The 16,902-nt window shown below is 42.5% G+C and overlaps 1 protein-coding gene across 2 annotated transcripts in view; it reads right to left on the bottom strand.

Annotated features, from left to right (window-relative positions):
* LOC110000629 (Na(+)/H(+) exchange regulatory cofactor NHE-RF2) overlaps positions 1-11,160 on the bottom strand; it is a 36,526-nt gene extending 25,366 nt beyond the window's left edge. Inside the window, exons 1-3 of one of the 2 annotated variants that reach the window (XM_065964896.1) lie at positions 10,892-11,160; positions 10,430-10,665; positions 8,430-8,723 (exon numbers count right to left, since the gene is read on the bottom strand). In XM_065964896.1, coding sequence (XP_065820968.1) covers positions 8,430-8,723; positions 10,430-10,636 — 501 coding nt within the window. In that variant the 5' untranslated portion in view covers positions 10,637-10,665; positions 10,892-11,160. The remainder of the gene's footprint in view (positions 1-8,429; positions 8,724-10,429; positions 10,666-10,891) is intronic. The other variant, XM_029281640.2, reaches the window with a different exon arrangement.
* Positions 11,161-16,902: the final 5,742 nt, after the last annotated feature.

The raw sequence follows: 16,902 nt of genomic DNA, 5'->3' as shown, positions 1-16,902 counted from the left end.
TGAATGAATTTGCTTATTTAAATCTGTGTGGACTGAACTTTGAGCTAGCTCTTTATAGTTCTGAACATTAAAGGCTTTATATGCGATTTTTTGATCCAACAGATGTCGTCCTTGAGCACCAGCATGAAACCAAAACAACTCATGTAACATGTAAATTTACCTGAAATGAGCGTGATCTAGAAACACAGTTAAGCAGTGAGTACAGTATGTTATTCTTCTTTTCTCTAGTCCCTCAATTAAACAACTTTTGTTTGCGAGGGGAGGAGTCAGCTGGCCGTCCTGGCGATGTAAACAAACTGAAGATAGGACTCTGAAAGCATCACAGACAGTGGGACTCGGGTGTTACACCCATTGTAGACAGTCATGACTCACAGAGTTATTTTCAGAGGATATACTTGATTTATATTACAATTAAGAGTGAAAAATCACATATTAAGCCTTTAAGTTGAGTAGGATCCAGTATTTAAATTATTCTTTGTGTCTACCGATCTCTAAAGCTCGATAGAAGGACAAAATGCTCCTTATTATTTTGTATAAAATTCAGCAAACACTGCATCTTAATCCCAGACACAGTGACAAATAGATTCCCCCGTAGAGACAGAGACTTGCTTTTCGTCGAGTCAAACGTGTATTTTCAGTGACACAGTCGGGGGTCAACGTCTCTGGGGTAAAAACAACATTAAGATTGTATTATCAGCTCTGCATGGGGAGATATTACATGAAGACACACAGCTGTGCTCCCTCTCTCTCTTGTTCTCTCACACATGGATTTAATTCAATAGACTCAGTTGTTCTTGTCCCTCCTACATTACCCACCTTACTAATTCCTCTCTGTTCCTCAATTCCCCAGACATACGCCCTCGCCTGCACTCCCGACCCCTCCACATCCTACAGGCCAGGTTTTTTTTACTCCAGGAATGTGGTTTACTCTCTCACTATCACACACACACACACACACACACACACACACACACACACACACACACACACACACACACACACACACACACACACACACACACACACACACACACACACACACACAATCGGGACCCCTGCATCTTGATGTAACACAGTTGGTATTCAAAAGGAGGGGGAGGTCCATGAACACCAAATCCAGATGTGAGCTAAAAGAATTACACACTCACAAATGAACGGCCACTTAAACATCAAGTCATCCTAACTCGTATTTGAGTAAAATAGAGGTTAAACATTTTAAATGGTTCCACTTTGCACATCAGAGTTTCAGACTTTGGAAAGATCAGGATGGCAAATCAACAAGAAGAAGAAGTTTGTGTCCTCTTAGAGAATGTCTGGTCTGCAGGTAGAAATCAAACACAGATGATGGAGCAGGCTCAAGTGCTGACGACTCCTGCTCTGTGTGCAGTCACATTAGAGCTGACATGGGGAACATCTTTTTCCTATTATCCTGTTTATAATGAGAAGCCAGCGAACAGGACAAGGAGGAGATCTCACAGATTCTGACCTGCAGTGTAAAGTCGTCTCGTATCGCTATGAAGTAAATGGCTGGAGGTGATCATTGTTTTCATTAGCGGGGGAGACATGATCACAAAGCGAGGAGGGGACATCTAAAGAACAAACAGTTAGTGAGAGCAGTCTGCCCTGACATGACAGTCAACATCTGAAGAACATCTGCAAAGAGATGGAGGAACAAATTGAGAGCAAGCTGAGAAAATAACAGCACAAGTTGTGGCTCAGTGTGGAAAAGCCAAAATAAATCTTCATTAGACCCCACATTAGAACATCTATTTCTTTTTTTTAAAGATTTATTTTTGGGCTTTTTCATGCCTTTAATGCAGAGAGAGGACAGTGGATAGAGTCGGAAACCAGGGAGAGAGAGCGGGGAATGACATGCCTAAAGGGGCCACGGGTGGAAGCGAACCCGGGCCTACCGCTCGAGACGAGAGTCTCAATACATGGGACGCGCACCCTAACCATTGTGCCACCAGCGCGCCCCAGAACATCTATTTCTACAATAGAAATCATGATGATGTCAGCCTGGTATCGGTGTCTACAGCTGCTTAATCGATGAAAAAGTCTACAGGGGATGCATTTTTATACAATCTGTTTTAATTATTCTTTTTCTTAAAGTTTAGGGGCGGGTCACTTTGAGTGATCAGGGCATACTGCTGCTTGTCAAGTGTTTGAATGAGATTTATTCATCAAAAACTTGGACATCTGACTAAAAACGTGGCTTTCTGTCAAGTGTATGGTTTTAACTGGCTGTCCAAGAAGTCTGGGCTCCAGCTTTTCTACTCAGTGAAATTCTAATAAAACTTCATTTATGTTTTTGCACTAAGTAGCAGATAAACTCCACTTGCTATTCCTGACTTGTTGCCTTATTGTGTGTTAATTATACATTAACTTATTTGCTGGTCACTGCATACAGGAGTCAGGATTGTCCTCGGCTTCCCTCCGGACAGAGGCGCCGCTTGTCAACAGGCAAGGCAGGCAACTGCTTGGGGCCCCAGACCCCTGAGGGCTCTACAAAAAACTTAAACCAAAGCAGTGGCCCAAAATGTTCAAATCTTGCAACGACAGCACCCACTCTTGTTGCCCGGCCAAGTGTTGCATGAATTACTGCAGTGAAAAACCAAAGGAGAACAATCGGTATATAGGAGAGAAAAAAAGAGACAGGAAAAAAAGGAAGAGGAGTAAGCGTCAGGACACTGGCAGACATGATGAACGCTGGTTGGAGGGCCCCCTAGTTGATTGTAGCGTACAGCGCCAACAGACTCTAGAATCACCACTGCCTCTGGAGAGAAGAGAAGATGTAGAGCGGTTCGTCAAAGTGAGCCGGTACCTGACGCTCTCACTCAAGACATTTAGGTGAGTCTTAGAAACGGGTTCTCTCTGTCCGAGATCTTCTCACGCAGCTCTCTTTCTCTCCCAGACTAAAAAGATGCAGATGTTTGAGTATTTACAAAAGTTCTCTTTTTGCATAAGGATTTTGTAAAAACTGGTGTGACTCTCTTGTGTACTTTGAGTTTGTGTTGTTTAGTCTCTTGTCTTTGTTTAGGTATGAAACAGAGTTTGTGTCCTCTGATTATTGTGCACAAAGATGCACACAGTCCTGCACCCTGAATAAAAAACAACTGATGTTATGATGGTACCTATGTCACACAGATCTGAATTACATTCCTGACCGCGCAAAGACACACACACACAAACCTCCACAAACACACACACCCCTCTCTCTCTGTGTTTTAACAGATACGTGTGTGTACGTTCTCTACAAGGAGCAGATGATCTCTAACAGGCCTCTGCACACTCTACACATGTTGGAGTGAAGACTTGTTCACAAGTCAGCGTGTGTGCTAGCAGCTGGGTCGCTCTGACTGAGCCAAAACACGGCATGTTTCATCCTCTACAAGGTCAAACTTGTAATATCAGACAAACAAAGACACTTGACTTGCATGCTCCCTTTTCTCTTTATTTTCCTCTTGCATGTTGCATCAAACCTTTTACTTTCCTTAATTTTTTTCCACGTGCATCTTTCCAGCATACCAATCCCGATGCTGACTGTAGCTATGGCAACAACTTTCCATTGACTTCCCAGCAAACCATGATGCTACAGCAGCCAGGTGTGCAGCAGCGGGGGCTGGAAAGAACAACAGGGAAAGGCCATAACATGTTTATGTTTTTGATAGAGCATCAGAGAGAGGGGGAGATTTAGTCTGTGAGAAGTGAGAGGACGATGTCCGCCCCCCAAAACATGGCAACCTCCTTTAAAAGAGCCAGACACATGACAGCCTCTGTCTGTCTGATGCATTTGTGTAAAATGTAATCATATCTCTGTATGTTGCTGCATGAGCGTGTTTGCCTTTGAAACAATGTCCAAAGCATGCATTCAGTGAGTACATGTTTTGCCAGCAGATTAACAACCTGCACAGACCTTCATTTATCAAAGCACCCACACAATACAGAGAGAGATAAGCAGCTACTGCAGGCGGGTAACTTAACTTATGGAGTTACAGTATGTTGTAGCAGTGTTTACATGTTGAAATATTTAACTCTTACTACAGTTTTCTGTTTGTTTGTTTCAGGCTGATTACAATTATTTCATGACTCTTTGTCTGGTCTTAACAACATGGGGAAAAAGTGAATGGTGCCTATCACAAAAAATAAAATAAAACGTGTTGTTTCCTCTGAGAGAAAGCCCAAAACTCTGAGATATTAGAATTAATGTCAAAAGTACGACCAAGAAACACAAGCAATGGAAGTTTAAAGGCGTTTGTTCTTGTACGTTAGGGACTTAGAAAATAAAGTTAGAAAGTGACATCTGACACTGAATCTGCAGCTGTAGTGTTAATGACACATCCACGTGACACACCTGAGTGCATACTGTGTGTGTGTGTGTGTGTGTGTGTGTGTGTGTGTGTGTGTGTGTGTGTGTGTGTGTGTGTGTGTGTGTGTGTGTGTGTGTGTGTGTGTGTGTGTGTGTGTGTGTGTGTGTGTACAAGAGGAGGAAAGAACAAGCACAAAGATGGAGCACTGACACCTCAGGTGTGTGTTCAGGTAAAACGATACACGTCACAGCGCAGTCATGATGTTCTTGAAGCGTCTCTACCTTTCCCATGAAAACAAAAGAATCAAGTATTGTTTCTGCTAAACGTGTTTGATGGAGTCCGCTGCTACGCACAAACACAGATGGCGGCAACAGCGTTAAAAACACGGTATTGTTACGTCAGCGTAAATGTCAGGTATCTGTACCTCCATGGCTGTTTATTGTGCCGTCAACATTTTAACACAAATGTTCCTACCATCATCTCCTAATAATTTCAGAGCAGAGAGAGATGAACTCAGTGACATCATCAGCCGGTCTCTCTCTGAATATGGGGATGAAAAACGCCTCTACAGTCTTCAGGTTATATAAAAGGTTGTTATGAGGTCGTGTGGTTCACTGTCAGTCATTGTCAACAGTAATAGCCTATTAGTGCCTGAACATTGGATTTCTAATAAGCTGACATGACTCAGCTGCACTCCTGTTGTGCTGCAAAGCTTTGAAGAAATGAGCAAACTAGAGATGATATTTTTGCATCATGATTTGAAGTTGTTTTTTTTTTTTTAAATGCAATCAGATGGAGGGGAATTAGAGGGTATGGACATCCATATGTGCAGCGCTTCCAGAATGTACAAGTAAACACAGGAAAAGAGATCAAAAACCTGTGGGGGGTTAAGGGGAGATGAGTGGTCATAAAACATACAGGCAGTGTCAGGTAACCAGGGGAACACACACAATCACACAAAAATCTTGAGAGGGGAAATTTATTGGCTAAATGTGCAAGTGATAAAAGCTGCAGAAAGGGCTCATGTCTACCCCTGTTTCCTCTTTACATACTTGTAAATGTGTGTGTGTGTGTGGAGTCGACGATGTGTGTGTGCCTTTAGGGGCTTCCACTGTTAACAAAAAGCTACATTTGTTGTTATTTTAGCTTATCTTTGTTTACAATTTAGCACATTTCCAGCATTGGAATAATGCTGAATTATCCATTAGCATCCCCTGTTGTTAATGAAACCTGAGAGGTATACAGAGTATTACTGGATTACTTTGAAACTGAAAAAACACTGTGAGCTTTGAGTGCACCTTAAGTACCTTCATGAGATGTGTGAAGCAGCCAATGCTGCAGCTCGAAGTGTAGATAACTGTTGATAAGCGTGCCAAAACTACAACTTAAAAGCTGTCCCTTTCACCTCAGGCCCTCTGTATGTTTGAATCTCTCTGCCCGTTCATATTTCCTGCACTAAATACAATCTTCATGCAATCCTCAGCAGAAGGCCAGCGGCTGCAAACAGCAAAGGGTTCGGCCCACGTGCACATACACAACCACCATCTCTGACATAATGACACATGGACCAGGAAGCACCGAGAACCATCAGACCCCCCCCACTGTTGGACTCCACATACCCTGCAAACTTTTGCTTCCCCCCCCCTCTAACCTGCCCCCCAAAAGAGGGGGGCCCCATTTCCTGAAACTCCTTCCCACAAATCTTCAAGGGTTGTTATTGGCTGCTCTCAGTCTCGGGTTCCCTCATCCCGTCTGCTCTCCTCTCTCTCTCTCTCTCTCTCTCTCTCTCGTTCTTTCTCTCATGCCTCTTCTTGTAAATAAAATATACGAGAGGAAATGTGCTGCTCTCAGCGAAACATCTCACAACAAACTGAGTCAACTTAAACAGCTGTCCAAGTCACACAAACACCACGATGGAAAAAATGCTCTGATTGTTAACGCCGTGATTAATGGTTTGGTTACTGGTCAGTCTGTTTTTTTTTCCCTCTGCTTTTGTTGAAGCAATATTACACAGCAGTGATTGCCAAAAGCTTCTTGCCAGGCTACACAAGAGACACGGTATGCTGTTTCAGCGTGCAGCGTCATTAGTGTGTGGTGGAGCAGCTTTCTTTCTGATGGGACGAGAAACAGAGACGTCCACCAGACTAACAAGGGCTCGTTTGAAAGACAGAGACGGTAGTTTATGGTCAGTCAATGCAAATCAAGTTGTATAAAATCAATGTTCCAACAGCAGCTCGTTCAATGACCTCCAATTTTCCTGCTTTTCTTCCCCCAAAACACTGCTGATGCTCATCCTGCCAAACCTTCTCTCCAGCCTTTCATTAGAGTCATTAACGTCTGGGAGAAAGAGAGAAACGAGAGACCTTTCAGTATTTCATGAGTCTTAGCCGAGGCCAACCCCGACCCCAGCGTGCACTGTGATTCCTTCCCCACAGGTCACAAAAAGCCAAAGCCAAACAAAGACACACGTTTAAGATTTAACTGATTGGCCCTGTCACTGCGCGGGGAGAAACAGTGCCTGAGTGGCTGCTCACATTTTGGCAGGGCTGAGCTAAGTGAAAACACATGTTGTGTAAATGCAGAAAGCAGAAGTTTGAGTGGCCCCCGTCCTCCTTGCTGATAGGGACCATGTGAAACCAAAGCCAATCAGATTTCTGAGTTCCAGGGGACAGAGTGGACGGAAACACATCCTGTTTTCCGTGTCAGCATGGAATAATCAAACAGTACATGAAAAAAAAAAAAAAAAGTATCAGATGACTATTCCGCTTTATGTAACTCTGTCGATAATAAACACAGAAAGCTGAGCTTTAAATAGCCTGAAAGAATAAAAAGAAAACATCTCTACTATGCAGAATCTCTAACACAAAGGCATTCAGAAAATCTCCCTCCAGCTCTCTACATTCTTAATTTTTTAGGATTTCCTTGGATTTCCGATTCTGCAGAATCACTGCGTCGTCCTCTAGCAGATTCCCAACTTCTGACCTTTTGACCCCTCTCCCTCCGTTTGACCTCTAACACAACTTCTTGAATGCTTCCAGATACCGCCCCCCCCCCCTCTCTCTTCGACACACACGTATAGACACACATACATACATGCATGCATGGAAGGCTGCACAACAGGATGGAAACTTGCATGACATCTTCTCATCTCGTCTGAAACTGGCAGAGCGACATGAAAACAAGTCTGGGTTGAAAGCAGGTCTGAGCCGAGGAGAATCTGTTAAGAGCGTCGACTCATCGCCCGCAGTCTGTCTGATATGTTTTCAGTATTTTAACTCTGCAGTTTAGGAGTTTGCTGAATTCTAAGAATGCTGAAATATATAATTAGCCTTTATGTAATGAGGAATCATATAGTAATGAGAGGACGCAAATATTAGAATGACTGAAAATGCCAAAAAAACAGGTTTAAAAGAAGATCCTTGTTTTCGTTTTTCAGGGTTTAACACAAGTTTAAAGAATATAAATATGAAACAAATATGTATTTTTTTTAAGGTTAGGTTTTTGTACTGGTGGAAACAACATTTAGCACTTTATTTTGTAAACTGAACAATACAGGTGCAGCACAGTACTTTATTAAACCTTCATATTGAGCCATGGTTAGCTGCTTCCTCTCTTCCCTGTCTCTTTGCACTGCTGTGTTTAGCGTCATGTTTACCGTGCAGACATGAGACTGAGTGTTACGTCATCTTTCCGTGCAGGAAGACAAATACGTGTCAATTCAAAAGGTTCATCTATACCTCCAAGTCATTTTGCTGGTTTCAGTGTTTCCAGTGTAAATATTTACTGATTAACTTTTTCTTTGTTTGGTTTCAGTCAGAATGTTTTTTACAGCTTGTTGGGTTGACACAACAAGACAGTTTCAATATTTCACAATCTGATGGAAATGTCTGTCAGCGTCAGTGATCATGATACTTCAGCTTGGAGTTTCAGGAGGCTTGGTGCTACAGAGTCAAAAACTTAATGAGATATTTTGAGCGACCTCTGTCAGGTCTCCGTTTAGATCCTCGCACTCCCATTTTGAACCAAAGGATGACGAGATGTAATGCTGCATATAGCTGCATAAAGATAATGACCCTGCTGGTTGCAGTGTAGATCTCTCTGTAGTGGGGTCCAGCTTACCTTCTTGGCAGCCTTGGATGGGGACCTCCTGGTGGGCTTCTGCACCTGGTTGCTCGCTACAACCGGCTGCTTGGACACCGAGCCGTTCTCCCGCTTCTTGCTCGGGGTGGAGGGGACGCTGGAGGGGGGGTGGGAGGGGGAGGAGGAGGAGGAGGAGGAAGAAGGAGACCCGACCCCAAGGACGGCCATCTCCTCCGTGGCCGTGAGGCGCAGGCTGCGCAGGCTCTCGTGGGTCTCGTTGTCGACCACCAGCAGCCTGGTCTCATTCTCCAAAGCTTTGATCCTCTGAACCACCTGAGAGACGAGACGAGAGGTCATTTGAAAAAAAGCATGAAAACAGTCCAGAATATGGCTGCAGAGAACGAGTCCGGACCACTTCTGTTAAAGAATCACCTTGTTCTGTTTCTCTGTTGAAGCCTCCATTCAGTGCAGAACATTTTGAACACATTCATACTTTTCTTACAGGTGAATGTAGAGTGCTGTCAGAGTCATGACAGAAATATGAAAATACCAAAAGATCCTGCTGTGTTAATTAAACAATAACGATACGTATTTGTATCCCACTGCAACACTAACACTCTTCCACCAGCTCTCATGTTTTCAGTACGCTGATCTTGGAAACAAATGTGTACTATGGATTAACCTCTTTCCTACCAACTGTCTTATAAAATAAATGTAGTTTTTTAACTTCCAGCACTTTCTTACACAGTTGATCCTTCAAATAATGGAGTTTGTATCATCTTGAAAACGCATGGTATCTGAAAAGTATTTACAAATTTGCAAACCGTTGTGTGCAGGTTGAAGCTGAAGTCATAGTTTAAACTAAAATTACAAAATTTCTTGTTCCAGCCTCTTATCTTATCTTGGTTTATCTGTTGGACAAAGCAGGAAATAATGAGCTTGAGGAAGCTGGTGGCATTTTGCACTCTTTTGAATCAGTGAAGGAAATTAGAAAATAATTTTGACATGGTTTCGATTGATTAATGGACACAAAACCATATTGTAGAGATGTCTCTCAGTAGACTGGGCAGAGGAGAGGTTTCTGGTCTAATCTTCCCACCGGCTGTGAGCATCATTGTTTCCATCATCATGATTGTAGAGTTATGACTGACAGCTTACTGTATGGCAGACCCCTCCATTAGACAACCTCACAACTTTTCATTGGAAAACCCTGAGAGATCAATCCATCAGTCTTTATTTGCCAATTCACAACAAGTTTTATCTCGAGACACTTTACACAAAGCAGGTAAAAGACAACCTCACTCTTTGTTAAGAGATGTGGAGAAACAACTCTCTGACACACGGTGCCCTTCCCCTACTCCTTTGTGTGAAGTAAGACAAAAAACATCAAGGCAGCAGAGTCGTTCTGAGTGCACCGAACACAAAGTTCAACTGGTTTGTTGTTATCAAGGTCACAGAGCAACTGTCTGTGTGTTTGGGGAAAAAGATTACCCGGAGCCTGCTGTCCCCATCTGACCACCAGCAGTGGCCCCGAGTGAAACACACGCTGCTGATTCAAAGTCTTCACATGAAAACAAAGGTGGAGAAAGCGATGTAACTGAATACATTTAAATGTCCTGAAACTCAGACTTCACCAGTGACGTCATAATGTTGTCTTTCAGTAATGCAGGTCTGGAACAATATGCAGCCTGACAGCATGCTCTTATCACCTTTAAAATAAAGGTTGGCTACTGTGCAGGTTAGTCACAAGGAAAAACATTATGTGATGGAATTGCAAACATGGAAAGATTGTTTTCATGTGGGCAAACTATCAGCTTGGGAGAGAAGCTGAATGGAAAGTTTCACAGTGAGAGCTTGCATCAGGAGGAGGGAGGTGTGGGTTGTTTTTTTTTGGCCTGATTGATACAGTAACTGTCCCATGCAACTAAGTGTCAGTGTGCATGCTCCAAACGCTGCGACCTGTTGCTACAAAGCCCTGCTCAGGCCATCAAAAATCCGTCTAATAACAGAAAGTAAAGCAAGAAATATGTTGAACTTACCTGGTGGTGCGTCTCTTTCTCCACGTTCACCCCATTCACTGCCACCACACGGTCCCCAGCGCGCAGCCCCGACGCTTCTGCAGGAGAGCCGGGCTCCACTTTGCGGATGAACTGTCCGCTCTTCCCTTTCTCTCCATGTAAGTGAAACCCAAAGCCACCCTCCGCTTTAGCTATGATACAAAGCCGGGGTTTCCGCTCGCTGGCCATTTCCTCCCGTTGTGAAGTTGTAAATCCTCCTGCAGAGTCCAGTTAATGTTTGGTGATAAAAAAAAAAAAAAAGAAGCAAAATATGAGCGTTTCGAGGGGCTAAACTTCCACGGAGCAAAAACACATCAGCCCGATACGCACGCTTTCCCCCATATTAGAATAACACACAACAACAACAACAACAAAAAACTACAAAATGCACTGTGAAAGGGAGAAACACCACGGAGAGAAATAGATGCATCAAAGGCAGCAAACTTTGAGAAAACGATGCGAGCAGTCCTCCAGATCGTGTGTCAGGCTGGAGCGCACTGCTAATGACTCCAAAAGTGATCTCCTCCGCTGCGCGCAGACTTCAGAGCCAGAAACGGCAGCCGTGTTATGCCGAGCAGATCACCTGGAGCTCACCTCTGCGTCGACAATTATCCACAACGTCCGATCGCAGAACGTGCATGCAGTTGAACTGGAGTTTGCGCAGGGGTTAGCGGCTTGTGCGCAACAGCACCACCTCCCACCAGCCCCTCACTACCTGTTTGTTTCTGTGAGGAGGCTGAAATATTCCAAGGACAGTCAGAGGATCCAAATTGATAAAATACTGCCCCCTGGTGGCAGAGGATTGTTTATTGCCATGGCATGTGTGATCAATGTGAAGAAGCAAATCATTTTAAAAATATGGCAACTTTGAGGTCTTCTTGTGTTACGTTTGTATGAGTCATAATCACATGAACAACTTTGTGATATGCATCGTTATTTTTATTGACTTATAAAAGTCAATAAAAATTTAATTAAAGCAGAATAAAAGACAACAGCTTGATACAGACGCATGCACGATACCACATCGCGGGTTGTGTGTACACTAAATTAGAAGACCATGGAAGTTTAAGTTTTATTGGAATAAAATAGAATATAAAAGCAGATGAACAGAGAAGCATACTATAAATAATAGGAATATTTATAGCATTAAATAATAGGAATCTTTATAGCCACACCTTTCACTGTTAATTTAACGGGGTGTTGTAATTCTATACTGTGACCACCAGAGGACGGTGAACACTCATGATTCTAAAAATACACGCTAACAATGTTTCACTCTTTTCTGAAAACGGACACATTGCCATCGAAACCGAGCCACTGACTAAATGAAAATAATATCACAAAGACACAAGTCTCAGATTATAATATCCTACAGATGTTACACATGTAGCTCTGTCGCTTTAAAGCACATATATCTTAGTAAATAGGTAAGAAGTAAGTAAGTAAAGTTTATTTATATAGCATCTTTTAAGAAAAGAGGTCACAAAAGTGCTTCACAATAAAGAATTGAAAGGAGATATTACAAACAGACAGTCACATAAAATCAAATACGGACAGATCAAACAGAGGCACGTCTGAACAGATGGGTCTTTAGCTGCTTTTTAAAAGTGTCCACAGAGGTCGAAGCTCTCAGTTCAGAGGGAAGACCGGTCCAAAATGTAGGTGCCACAACCTCAAAGGCCCAGTCTCCTTTTGTTTTCAGCCTCGTGCGAGGAACAACCAGCAGACCCTGGTCAGGGGACCTCAGGGACCTGCTGGTGTTATATGGCCTCAGAAGCACAGTGACATAAGCCGGAGCGTGACCTAGGTTAACAATACCTCTATTATGCCATCTGTGCAACCTCAGTTATTCCCACTGAGTAAATTGGAGCTCTATCTGTAAAGTCTTAAGAATGATGACGATTGGATGAAAAATGAAATGTTTGACGCCGTGATGCTGACATGGGCAGCTCTAACAGCTTATAGGCTGATGAACAGTGCAGATTTAATGCTCATTGTTCAATAATTGCTTGCCTAGTTATTACATTTCTGTTCTGTTTACCGTGATGATTGATGATGATTTAAATGCATTGTAAATATTTGTAAAATTAGAGCTCATATCTCTCCTGCATGGAAAAACAGGCTCCTTAAAGACTGAGTTAATGGCCACATGTGCAGATACTGCATACTTATTGAATCAGTCGCAAAAATTTGCCTCCACATCCGATGAGCTTGTAGAGCTGTGTTGTCATTGCTTATTTTGAGGATGGGTTGTGTTTTTGCTAACCTTTTATGCCTTGTCTATTAACATATTTCTGTCCTACAAATCTTCCTAGTCACACTGACATTGGGCCAGAGCTTGGCTCAGAGCATCATTTCCTGAATCAGCTCCTCTAGGGAACACACAAACTCGAGAACATCAGCATGGAGTTAGAACACACTTTCTATATTTATCTGACTAATACGCTCTGTGGCTGATTGTCTCATCTTGATAATGTTTCATATTTTATGCATCCATTTTTAAAGAGGAAGTACAGGAAGTGTCAGCTTTTACATGAAGGCACAACATAATGACAGCATCAGGTCCCCCCCTGTTACATCTTGGAGGTTTACAGTGTTATAAATTGGTGTTAGCATCTTGTAAAACAACAACAGTGCTGCAAAATAAAGCTGTCAGCTGCTGGTTTTACTCAGTCGGTAGAGCGGGCGCCCCCTTGGACTCAGGCTTCAGTCCTCGTCTTACCGGTTGCAGGATCGATTCCTGGTCCTGACGCTGTTTGATGCATTTCACCCTCCACTCTCTTCCCTCATATTTCCTCTCTCTCTTCAGCTGTTTACTCAAATATATAATCTAACACAACCTTCTTCCTGCACCATATGTGAGGAAGTGCACGTACATGCATTTGTAAGGAACTGCAATCAATTTTCTGACTTGTCAGAAACTTTCAAAACCTAGCTTTCATTGTCTGATTTCTCCAAAGTCACCTTCCTCTGATTTAAAGCTGTACAAGCTGCTTTACCTCGTGATGTTTGAAGGGCGATCAGTAATCAGGGCAGAAGTTACAGATCAGTTATAAGACACAAACACACAAACACAAAAGCCTGCTGAAAGTTCAGTAAGAGCAAAGCATCACATTAATCATGTCTGACTTTGCTTACGTTGAAAGAGCGCTCAGGTTCCTGTTGCATTCTTCATGTCATTCAGGAGAGACTTCATGAGAGTAAATAATATATTTTTTTTTACAAGATTAGAAAAGAATAAGAAATGATTAGACTCCATCATAAAGTCTTTATGTCTCATCCATTTCATATAAATGTGTACTCGTATAAAGAGGTATCATTACATACCTACTGAAAGGAGTATAACGTGAGGGTTGTCCTTGACTTGAAGTTACACTGAGCTTGAATCTCCTCTCAGTCTGCTGACATAAACATGCACCGTCCTCCTCTCATACTGAGTTAACACGTTGTCCTGCTGTCCTCCCATCAAAATGTGCTGCTTCTCCTTAACCTGGTGTCCCGTGTGAGTTCAGTGATTGACAGCTCGTACATTTGAGAGGAGTCAAGTGTCGCCTACAATTGTAAAGCAAAAACAGATGAGGAGATGTGATGACCTTTTTCTGTTGAAGATAATGGATGGCTTTATGTGTCATCTGCCAACATCTTACTCCCACACACACACAAACACATGTTCACACACACAAACACACACACACATTGTGAGGCTTGTTTAAAGCACCAGCAAAGCATTTTTCTGTGTTTATATTAAAGACGACAGCGGCTGCCATCAGGACAGAATCCCTGGGGATAGGTCCAAGTTTAGTCTTTCACAGCTTCACCTAAAATACTGCATGTGCTGAAACACAGCAGACAAAGTGTTACACAAAATGTCACATTACATAACAAATGCAAAAACTGAAATCGTTCAGCCAGAAGAATCAGCTTTCTCTATGGAGATAAACAGCTTATAAAACATACATTTGGACCAAGACAAGAGTTTTAGATCTTCATTCTTCCCAAAAAAATCCCTGAAATTGAAGGAGACCTGTCTGTATTATTTGTGCAGCTTTTGGTAAAAGCATGGAAATGGCCATGAGCTTTAGCAGCTTTAATTGCTGCTGACACTGATCCACGCCGTGCTGCTCCTCGTCTACCTCTGAAGTGTAGTCGCTCAGCAAACTATTAAACGTGCGTAGGTGAAAAAGAAACCTGCGTGGAGAGAATGACACTTTGTCTGCACAAAGCTCAAACATCGATCATGTGGACAGATGCTGAGTGAACAAACATAATTATGAGAATTTGTAGTCATCAAACCATCATCGATGATGAGCGACAGTCCAACATATTCAGGTTTTTGTGACACCTTTATTCTGGCTGCAATCTCAGATCCAATCAGCTTTCATCTGATGACAACATACGACTCTAAGAATGATGGAAATGTCAGAATAGCCTGCAGTGAAGGGTAGATGACGTCCAGCCAAGAGCTTGTTTTCTGCATTGTTTACTGTCCACTTTGAAGCTTCAGATGGGACTGTGTTTTCAGATCAACAGAGAAGTGAAATTAGCCCTTCAGATATGTCTGCAACGTAAAAACGATCATATCTTTGTTCATTACTCCTCCAAGAGGAATGTCTGTTCATCTGCCTCTGATGAGTCTCACTTTGACTGTAAATAATAAGTTACACAGAAGTTTGCAAAGCTCAGTGATACATGCTGGTCAACGAACACTTTGACACCTCCCATACTTACATCCATCATTTACTCATTCTTATGGAATCTCTTCATAGATCTCTTCTCTTCTATTCATTGTTAAGATTGAAACTTCAACTGAGACTTTCTCTTCTTTTTATCCATGTTGTCCTTCCTCTGCTTTTTTTCTTTACGCATAAAACACTTTGGACCCTCTGTCATGTTTGGATCGTTATCCTGGTTTCAGTTAGTTGTGATACACTTACGGACATCATGCATCCTCTTTGTGTTTGGCTTTATTATAAATAATTGAAATTAGCAGAGAGATCCTGCCTCCCCCCTTGCAGAGGGAGGAAAAGACGCTGTGGGTGGGAGAAGGGCATGGCACTCGGCTCTAATTAATCACACTGGGAGTTTTTTTTCAGCTGCCAGAACTGTTGTTGGAGCATCTCTTTCACCTCCACGACAATCACAGCCTGCATTCCTATCTTCACTGTAACCTCTAGGGCCGAGGTTTATTTTTTTAGAGTGAGGTAAAATACTCTCCTCCTCCTCCTCCTCCTCTCATTGACTTCTCATGATCAACAAACATCGTGTGTGTTTGAACAGCCAGGTGTGGTGTGATTCCTGCTGACCGATTAAATCATGAACACATTTAAAAAGCTCATAAATCAGCATTCATACAACACTGTATCCAAAGATGTCTGTGTAGGTTTTCAGTCATCCAGGTCATGGTATTTTCGAAGCTAGAATTCTAGAACTGAAGAAGCCTTTCGGAGGAGAGGTGAAACGTCCTCAAGATCTTCAACCAGTTGTCCAATTGCCTTTGGATAAAGCTTGAGTTTTCGAGGTGATCTTCCAGGGCTTGTGTGTTTCTGCACTCAGTAGACGGCGATCACATGAAAAGTGGGCGAGAAAAGCTACTTAAGCACTGTCGTTAAGAAGCTTGAGATTAAATAGTTTGAGGTGTTTTTATTGACAAGAACTTGATAGTTTGAAATTCTCAGTTGGAATAGTTGACCATTGTGGAATAATGTGTGATAAAATATGCACACTTTTTTTTAAAATTCTAAAACCAAAGTAGAAAACCTGTCCGAAGCATTCACATCCATGTGCAGAACATGAGACTCTCTGCAGTTTGTCCTTGTTACAACAGGCTAACGAGCTAACGAGCTAACAGGCTAACAGGAAACACATTCATGCCCAGATATTTTAACACCTGGTTGATTTAAAGGTTTAAAAAACAGCTTTTTCAAAAGAAGCCAACAAAAGAAATAGTGAACAGTAGGAATAATGTGAGAATATAAGGGTATGCGTGCATAACTGATGTCACAACATAAAATGTTTTAAAGCCAATTCTCTGAAACAACCCGAGATTTAAACCAGTGGATTGTCTTATAACCTTTAATAATGGAGTAGATGGGACGGAGGCAGCGTGACCATAAACACAGAGCTCACCAGGAGCTGCAGAAGGCCCGCAGTGTGTTTCTACCTTCACACCCACACAGAGACAGACTGTCAGTAAACACACTCGCGATGAGGGTTCAAGACAATCAAAGAGGGGCCTGCATAGGTACAGTATACACAGATGTGGAGATTGACCTTCCGAAACACTTTCCACTCTGTGTTTGGATAATTTAAAAAATAAAAATGAACGAGCTTCTAAATCGATAATCAGGTCAAAATAAACAACAAAGAATCCCACTGTAATTAACGGTGCTCCGTCTGCACCCACCCCCTCCCCTCTGTGCTCCCTCAAAAGCCACGCCCCCTCACTTATATGCACG

This window comes from Labrus bergylta, chromosome 16 (genome assembly GCF_963930695.1).
Source record: "Labrus bergylta chromosome 16, fLabBer1.1, whole genome shotgun sequence".
Lineage (NCBI taxonomy): Eukaryota > Metazoa > Chordata > Actinopteri > Labriformes > Labridae > Labrus > Labrus bergylta.
Note: the sequence above shows the minus strand (reverse complement) of the source record. Positions and strands in the feature narration are given on the sequence as shown.